Consider the following 8,777-nt stretch of genomic DNA (forward strand, 5'->3'; position numbering starts at 1 on the left):
GCGGGCCGCGGCCCGGGCCGCTCGCGCGCGCGCCGGGCGACCGCGGCGGCATGCGCCGCACGGCGAGCTTCTCCTCGGACTCGTCCGGCGGCTCCGCGCGCCGCGCCGCGCGCCGCCGGCCCGCGCCACCGCCGCCGGCCGCGAGCCGCGAGGACGAGGCCGCGGTCGTGCGCGAGACCGTCGCGATCCTGGACGCCGCCGCGGACCGCGCGCTCACGGCCGTCGACCTCGGGAACGCGCTCCGCGCGCGCGTCGGCGTCGACGCGCTCGGCCGCGTCCGCGCGTCGCACGGCGGCCTGCTCGCGCTCCTCGAGCGCCACCCGCGGGCCCTCCGCGTCCGCCGCGTGCCCAAGCGCGACGTCGTCGAGCTCGCGCCGCGGCGCCTCGACGCCTGGGGCGACGACGGCGACGCGCTCCCGGCGACCCCGCCCGGCGACGCGCTCCCGGCGAACCCCCGCGGCGCCGCGCCCGCGGTGACGCCCGAGCGCTGGGAGTCGCGGGCCGACGGGCTGCTCAGCGCGGCCGCGCCGGCGTTCGCGCCGGCGGCCGCGGCCGCGCCGGCGCCCTTCGCGGCGCCGCCGCTCGGGTCGCTCTTCGCCGCGCCCGCGGCGCCCGCGGCCGCGCCCGCGGACCTGACGCGCGCGGACTACGCGCCGACGCGGCCGTGGCGCCGCGGCCCGGCCGACGACGCGGCCGTCGCCGCGCTCCGCGGCGAGCTCCGAAACGCGCCGGCGCCGCCGACGCTCAACAAGGCGCGGGCCGCGCTCCAGCGCGCGCTCCGCCTGACCGAGTCCGTGAAGACGGTCCCCCTCCGCGCGTTCCTCGACGCCTACGGCGACGTCTTCGAGGTCCGCCGCGACCGCGTGTTCCTGCTCTAGGTTGGAGCTTAAACTTGTGCTCGTGTACGACTACTTCAGGAACTCGTCGAACTGGATCGGCCGTGGACCGAGCGAGGCCTGGACCCACGCCTGGACCGGGGCCCGCAGGGTGCCCGGCGGGCCGGCCCGAACGCCCAGCCACTTGCCCAGCCCCGGAGGTCCCCGGGCGGCCCGGGGGGCCGGCCAAGGCCGCCTGGCGTGATCGTAGGCCGATCGTGTTGCCACGGTTGGACGCCTGCGCCGCCGTCGACCGCCCGGCGTTGCGCGCACCCGTGCGCCGCCCCCCACCGACCGCACCACCCAGCGTCAAACCCCTTCGCGCGCCGCACTGCCGCACTGCCGCCGCACTGTCGACCACCCCGCCGAACCCGTTGGGGAACGAGCGCGGCGACGCGATGGACGACGTTGAGGAACGCGCGCGCGAGTTCGCGCTGCTCGACGATCCCCTCACCGCCTGGCTGGAGTACATCGAGACCCACCGCGCCAAGGCAGAGCTCCGGGAGCGGTGCGCCTCCGCGCTCGCGGACGACGCGCGCTACCGGAACGACGAGCGCTTCGTGCGGGTGTGGTTGGGCGTGGCTTCCGTCGCGTCGGATCCGAAGCCCGTCTTCGCGGAGATGGTGGTCAAGAACATCGGCGCGGAGCTGGCCCTGTTCTGGGTGGCGCGGGCCTTCGTCGCGGAGAAGGCCGGGGATTTTACGGAGGCGGAATCGCTCTTCGCGCGCGGCGCGGCGCTGAACGCGAGGCCCCGGGACATGCTCGCGAAGCGGCGGCGCGAGTTCGACCGGCGCATGCGGCGCCACTGGCTGACGGAGGCAGAGTCGCGGAAGGCGGCGGAGTCCGACGCGGAGCCGTCGTCGGTCGCCGAACCGCCGCCGGAAGCGGCGGCCGCGCCGGCCGCGGCGGCGCCGGCCTTCACCATCTTCGAGGAGGCCGCGCCCGCCGCGCCCGCCGCGTCCGCGCCGCCCGCGCCCGCCGTGCCCGCGCCCGCCGCGCCCGCGTTCGCGATCTTCGACGACTCGGACGCGGCGCCGGCGCCGGCGCCGGCCGTCGCGATCTTCGACGACGGGGCGGCGCCGCCGCCGCCGCCGCCGCCCGCGGCGGCGCGCCGGACGCCGCGCGTCGCCTTCGCGGACTGCCCCGCGAGGGAGCCGGAGCCGGCGCCGGACGCGCGGGGCGACGAGGTGAGCTTCGAGGAGCGGCGCCACGTCGCGCGCGGCGGCCGGCCCGCGGCGCCGCGCGCCGCCGCGCCGCGGTCCGCGGCGCGGCCGGCGCTCGGCGCGGTCCCCCAGTCGGCCGCGCGGCCCGTGCTCGGCGTGCTCCAGGACCGGAGCAACGACGACGCGACGGTGACGACGGCGTCGAAGCCGCGGCGCCTCGTCTTCTCGACGGCGAAGCGCGACGGGCCCATGTCGATCCGCCGCGCGGAGCGCGACGACCTCACGATCAACAGCGCCATCGCCCTCCAGGAGATGGACTCCCTCTTCGCCCACAACTCGCCGCCGCCGAGCGCCAAGCCGCCGTCGCCCGCGGCGCCGCGCTTCGAGATCCTCGACGAGGAGTCGTCCCGCAAGCCCCTCAAGCCGCGCGCCATCTTCCAGGACTAAGCCACGCGCCCCGCGCGCCAGTCCGCCAGGAGGGCCGCGAGGTCGACGCGGTCGTCCGTCGCGCCCGCGTGGCCCGCGCCGGGGACGACGCGCAGCGCGCCGCGCGGCACGGCGCGCGCGATGCGCGCCGCCTCCGCCTCCGCGGGCACGCGCAGGTCCGCGGAGCCGGCGACGCAGAGCACGGGGCACGCGATGGTCGCCAGAGCGTCGGTCGCCGCGGCCGCGTAGGCCGGCTCGATCCACGCGCGGAGCCGCCACCGGAGGCCGCCGGCACCGCGCGCCGCTCGCCGCGATCGCGACGGATTTCCGCGATTTTTGGACGGATCGTTCGCGCTCGGCGCCGCCGTCGCGGCGGACGCGGCGCGGCGTCGCCCGGACCGCGGCGTCGCCCGGACCGCGGCGCCGCGTCGACCGCCCGCGCTCGAGCGCGAGCCGCGCGGGCAGCTCGCGCGCGACGCGCCGGACCGTCGTCGCGAGCTGGTCGGAGTCGAGGAGCTGGTACGCGCTGATCGCGACGACGGCCATCAAAACGAGGTCCGGCGCGTTCAGCGGCGCCTCCCGCGCGCCGCCGAGGGGCGTGTCGGCCCAGGACGTCGCCGGCGACACCAGGACGAGGCCGTCGACGGCCTTGGACTGTTTCCCGGCCGCGAGCGCGACGCCCGCGCCGATGCTCTCGCCGAGCACGTAGACGTCTCGGTCCGCGCCCTCCGCGGCGGCGACGACCGCGGCGACGAGCCCGTCGAAGTCGACGCGCGCGTTCGGCGGCACCGCGAGCGCGCGGACCTCGTAGCCCGTCGCGAGCTCCGGGTACTGCGTCCACGCGGTCACCGCGGAGCCGTCGAGGCCCGGGAGCACGAGGAGCAGCGGTTTGCTCCGGTCGACGGACGAACCGAGGCCGAACTCGTCGAGCGGGTCGAACCAGCGCGGCCGGCTCGGCGCGGCGACGTAGCGCTGCAGGTTGTCGCCCGCGGCGCCGACGAGGACCTCCGTCGCCTTTTGCCAGAACGTCCGCCGCGCGGACACCTCGTAGTCGGCCGTCCACACCATCTCGCAGCCGTCGTCCGTTTCCTCGAAGGCCACGACGCCGCGGTGCGAGCCGTCGACGACGTCGCGCGCGAGGCCCGCGCCGGTCACGCGGTAGCGGAGCGTCGTCCCGGCGGCTTCGTCGAGCGTCTCGCGCAGACCGAGCGGCAGGATGAGCCGCTCGCGCGGCACGGCGGCGTCCGACGGCTCGCGGAGCAGCAGGCCCGGCAGGCCGCCGCCGCCGGACCAGGTGTAGTCGAGCCAGGCGGCGCTCGCCGCGGCGGGCGGGACGCTGAGGCTGCGCCGCACCTCGACGTTGACGGCGTGGAGTGCGCGCGCTGATGGCGCGAGCAGCAAGAGGAGCCACATTGCGAGGGTTGTTGCGTGCACAGCTCGCACGGAGCTGCCGTCGCTCGGGTGTGCACCGCTCGCACGGAGCCGCTCAGCGCTCGGCTTGCGCAGTGTGCACCGCTAGCAACGGAGCTCGTCGCTCGGCTTGCGCAGCACCTCTAGCAACGGAGCTGCTCAGCGTGGCCGAGCACATCAGGCGCGGCGTGCAAGTCCGTCTTTGAACTTGAGTTGAAGTGACCATAACTACAAAACCCGATCGAAGGTTACCACCAGTGCGTGGTCGGGTCCCCCGGCGCGACCTGGAAGGCCCGGGGGATGACGAGGTCCCGGTGGTCCGCGAGGTGGGCCCAGAGCCGCGCGTCGTGGGGCGCGTAGTACGCCGCGAGCCGCCGCCGCGTCGCGTCGTCCATGGCGTCGCCCGTGCGCGCCGCGTAGGCCGCGGCCTCGCCCGGCGGCCGCCGCGGCGGCGCGGAGACGTTGTGGAGGTGCGCGGAGACGCGCGCGCGCGTGAGCACGCGCCGCGCGATCTCGCGGACGTGGGTCGCGTCGTCGTCGAGCGCGGCCGCGGGCACGACGTACAGCGCCTCGCGGGGCAGGTGCCGGTGCCAGGCGAGGAGCTGGTCCACGTAGTGGCCCACGGCGAGGAGCCGCCGGCCCTCGGCGTCGCCGCGGTCCGAGAGCCAGCCGTCGACCGCGCGCGCGAAGGTGGCGTTCCCGAAGCGGTCGGGTTGTCGCGAGCGGATCACCGCATACTCGCTGTAGAGGCGCGCCGCGGGGTCGCGGAGCACCGCGAGGAGCGTCGTCCGCGCGAGCGCGCCGTCGTCGAAGCAGCGGCGCACGCGCGGCGCGGCCCTGGGGTCCCGGAAGTAGGTCGCCGTCGCGTCGACGGCGACGTCGTAGGCGCCGCGCCGCGCCGTCAGCTTGGAGAAGAGCGACTCGTAGGCGCGGCACCGCGCCTCGTCGTCGCCGAGCGCCGCGTGGCGGTCGTCGTCCCAACGCACGTCGAAGAAGTTCGAGCTCCGCCCGACGAAGTCCGCGTGGCGGTTCAACGCATCGAACAGCGCCGCGCCGCCGCACTTGACGCAGCCGAGGACCAGCAGCCGCGGCAGGGACGCGCCGGACCTTATTTTCGTCGCGTTCGCGGCGTCCGGCGCGCGCGCGGCCGTCGCGCGGCGCGGCGCGTCGGGCCCGCACCACTTGGAGCTCACGCAGCAGCCCAGAGACCGCTCGCCGCAGCGCGTGTGGGCCTCGAGGAGGCAGAGCGCGACGATGAGCGTCTCGAGGACGCAGATGAGGCGCACGCAGCCCATGGAGTTCGTGATGCGACTCAGGCGCGGGAACCGGGTCGGGGCCGGCGCCGCGGGCGCCGGCGTGTCCCGGGGCGCCGTCGCGTCGCGGCGGGCCGTCATGGCGATGAACGCGAATTCGGCACCTCGTTAGAGCATCACGTTAAGCACGCCATCGGTGACGAAGGTAAAGGGAAACAACCCTAAAAAATATATCCGAGTGCAACACTTGGCGCAGCCCGGCGTCATCTAATTATGGCGCGGCCTCGGGCCATGCTGGCGGCCGCGCTGCTGGCGGCCGCGGCCGCGGCGCTGGAGACGCCGACGGCGAACATCAGCATGTTTAAAAGGACCCATGCGAGCTGCCGCGCCTTCGACGACGGCGAATTCGTCGCCTGGAAGCTGGGCATGGTCGTGAGCGTGAACGTGACCTACTACTGCAACGCCGGCACGCAGTTCATGACGCTGAAGCCCTGCGCCGAGCGCGTCGTCGCGACGGTCCTGGCGAACTTCGAGTTCCACTACTACCAGGGCCACGTGACGCCCCAGAAAGAAATCACGACCTGCGACTTCGCCGACGGCTTCGTCGCCGCGAACGACTTTTCCGACCCGACGTTCGCGTGGAGCGAGTGGACGGCACAGGGCAGCTCCCACTACGTGCCGACGCTCGACACGCACCTCAAGCTCTGGGGCTCGTCGGGCGTGTCCTACCTGGGCCGCCGGTATACGGACGCCGACGGCGCCGTCGTCTACAGCGCGCGCGTCGTCGTTCCCGGCAGCGGCCACGTCGTCGAGCTCGTGACGGGCAACGTCTCGTCCGCGAACGCGGGCACCTTCGCGGCCTACGGCGCGGGCGAGTGCGGCGGCGCGAACGAGCTCGCGACGACGATCGCGGAGATGGACGACGCGTGGACCGCGCAGGGCGGCACGTTGGTCAATTTGTTCGGCCTGCCGGACCTGCTGCCCCTGCGCATCACGCAGCCGTCGACGGACGCCGCCGCCATCCCGGAGTTTCTCGAGGCCCACAGCGACCAGCACCTCGGCGCGTCGACGTTCTCGCACGAGACCGACGCGGAATCGTGCACGTGGACGCGCTCGCTGCTCAACATCGACGCGACGCTCGCGGGCTGGGCCATGGAGGTCGTGTCGATCCACAACCGCCGCGCGGCGAAGCGGGGCTACAACGTGAGTTTCTTCGCGTCGTACGTGACGGAGGCGCAGGACGAGTTGATCGCGTGCAACACGGGCTACGCGCGCTACGTCGACAACCACATCGGCGTGTCCCTGGGCGGGCCCGACTCGCTGAGCCTCGACGCGAACGCGGAGTCGCTCTGCCGGAACGACGTCGGCTTCCACAACGGCAACGACTCCTACGACTGGGGCAGCAACTGGTGCCGCGGCGCGTCCGGTCTAGGCGTCGAGTTCCAGGGCAACTTCGACTGGACGTTCTTCCACCCGGAGCTCGTGGACCCGCTGGACTACTGCGCGAAGCTCGGCTCGGGCGACTCCATGGACTTCTGCCCCTACAACATGACGGCGATCAAGGCGTCCTCGCCGGAGACGTGGTGGGAGGAGAACTGGATGCTCGTCGCGGTGCTCGCGGCCGTCGCGGTCTTCTGCTGCTGCGCCGCGGGCGTCCTCGCCTACTGCTGCGGCTGGTGCGCCTGCTGCGGCGGCGACGCCGCCGCCGCGGGCTACGCGCGGTTGTAACAGTGGGGGCCCAGGAGTCGTCCGTGCCCGCAGGGGGGCGGGCCGCCTTAGCACGGAAAGTCTACTGCGGCAGTTGGCTTAGGACGCCCGGGGCTTCGCCCAGACCGTCGCGAGGAACGCCTTCGACGAGCCGCGGTAGTACGAGTCCGCGAGCGCAAAGCCCGCGGCCTCGCACGCGGCGTTCCAGGACGCCTCGCTGAGCCAGCAGACCCAGGACCGCGTCGACGGCGTCCGGCCCTGGGTCCAGCCCTCCTTGTCCTCGCCGAAGCCGTGGGCGTTGGAGCAGAAGAAGCGCCCGCCGGGCTTGAGGCACGCGCGGATGCGCGCGAGGAGCTCGGCGAGGTGCTCGCGCGGCACGTGGAAGAGGGACGCGTTCGCGAAGACGCCGTCGAAGGTCTCCGGCGGGAGCCGGAGGTCGCACAGGTCCTGCTCGAGGACCGTCGCGGCCGGCGCCGCGCCTGGGCAGGACAAGAGAGCGAAATTCCCAACTTCAAAGGCTCCTAGCTCGGCCGGTTTCCACTCGTTTCGGCTGATTTTTGGACGAGCGATCATCTCTCGGAACGGTCTCGAAGCGTGGATGCTTTTTCCGGAACGCGCGCGCGCGGAACACTCACGTTGAAGCGACGTTGAATCACCCTTGTCCTGCCCGGCGCCGCGCGGCGCGCGAGCTCGCAGAACGCGGCGGAGCCCTCGACGCCCCAGGCGTCGCAGCCGCGCGCGAGGAACGTGACGAGGTCGCGGCCGCCCGCGCAGCCGAGGTCCACGACCGTGAGCTTCGCGCCGGGCTGGGCGCGCTCCAGCGGGACCAATAGAGCGTCGATGTTTTGCGAGACGTCGTGGTCTTTGTTGCCGGCGTCGAAGGCCGCCGCGATGGCGTCGTAGTCGGCGATCGTGGCGGCGGATTTTTGGAACGCTGCCATCGCACTCATGTCGAGTCGTCGAGCGCTGCGCGGACGCTGCAGCGCCGATGCGGAGGCGACGAGCGCGAGCGCGATCAGCATCGCATGCTTGCGGCAAATAAACTTCATCGCCGACATTTTCTTTTTAGTTGCACCGTCACGATGGCTTGACGTCTTGACACTGCCAAGCAGCCGCCGCTCGATCATTTGTCCGTCACTACGGAGAGCTCCAAATCTGGACCTCGTCTTCGGCGGCCGGCGGCGTCCCGACGGCGAGCTTGCCGCCCGAGTCGCAGCAAGCTGCTTGGCACGAGCCTCGGAGGGGTTATGACGCAGCGTCGGACGCAAAGAGCGCGTCAAATTTCGTCGCGAAACGCGCGAGAGGGCGGAGAATTCGATGGTCGGGATGTGGGTGACCGCCGGGGCCAAGAGCGCGTCGGCATGGGGTCCGTTATTCAGGGGACCCATACAAACTACGTTCGGGATCTTCCCGCGAGGGCATATGCGAGCCTCACCTGAATTTAGATGCCCATCTTCGGCCCGAACTGCACCTCGGAAGTGCGGGCGCGGAGTGCGGTGCGGGGCTGCCCCATGAGCGAATCCGGCATGCGCCAGCCCAAAGCGCGGCTTCGACAGCCTTCGGTCATGGTTTGATCGAATGGGAAGCGCTCGATGCGGTGGGCGAGGTCGATGACGACCCGCGGACTGCGAAAACCCGGCTCGTCGTGCAAAACGACCTATAAATCGACCGATCTCTGCATGTGCGATGGCTGAAACAATCGGGTCTCGATGGTAGCGCCAAGGGTTATGCATGCCTCGGGCGTCCTAGCCGCGCCAACCCCCATCGCCGCCCCCTCCATGGCGAAAAGTGGGCTAGAAATGGTCACCCCATAAGCTAGCGGAACCAAATACATACAGCGAGCCGGCTCGGGGTTGCTTGGCAGAGCGGCGCTTGAGCATGGCTTGATTCTGATGCCCGCGACGCACCGCGATCTCATGGCATGCTCGAAGCGATGCACGGCG

General features: G+C 72.8%; 2 protein-coding genes across 2 annotated transcripts in view; one reads left to right on the forward strand and one right to left on the reverse strand.

Moving 5' to 3' along the window:
- The window catches only part of AURANDRAFT_62022 (hypothetical protein), a gene marked incomplete at both ends in the record, with an annotated part of 5,785 nt that extends 517 nt beyond the window's left edge, over nucleotides 1-5,268 (reverse strand). The window contains 3 exons of the mRNA XM_009036436.1: nucleotides 1,579-2,317; nucleotides 2,898-3,806; nucleotides 4,127-5,268. Of these exons, the coding sequence (XP_009034684.1) occupies nucleotides 1,579-2,317; nucleotides 2,898-3,806; nucleotides 4,127-5,268 (2,790 nt within the window). The remainder of the gene's footprint in view (nucleotides 1-1,578; nucleotides 2,318-2,897; nucleotides 3,807-4,126) is intronic.
- A 285-nt stretch (nucleotides 5,269-5,553) lies between these two features.
- Nucleotides 5,554-6,855, forward strand: AURANDRAFT_62023 (hypothetical protein; the record flags this gene model as incomplete). The annotated part of the gene is made up of 1 exon (XM_009035987.1): nucleotides 5,554-6,855. One exon carries the CDS (start codon nucleotides 5,554-5,556, stop codon nucleotides 6,853-6,855), a length of 1,302 nt encoding a protein of 433 aa, XP_009034235.1.
- Nucleotides 6,856-8,777: the final 1,922 nt, after the last annotated feature.

Source organism: Aureococcus anophagefferens, assembly GCF_000186865.1.
Source record: "Aureococcus anophagefferens unplaced genomic scaffold AURANscaffold_4, whole genome shotgun sequence".
Taxonomy (NCBI): Eukaryota; class Pelagophyceae; order Pelagomonadales; family Pelagomonadaceae; genus Aureococcus; species Aureococcus anophagefferens.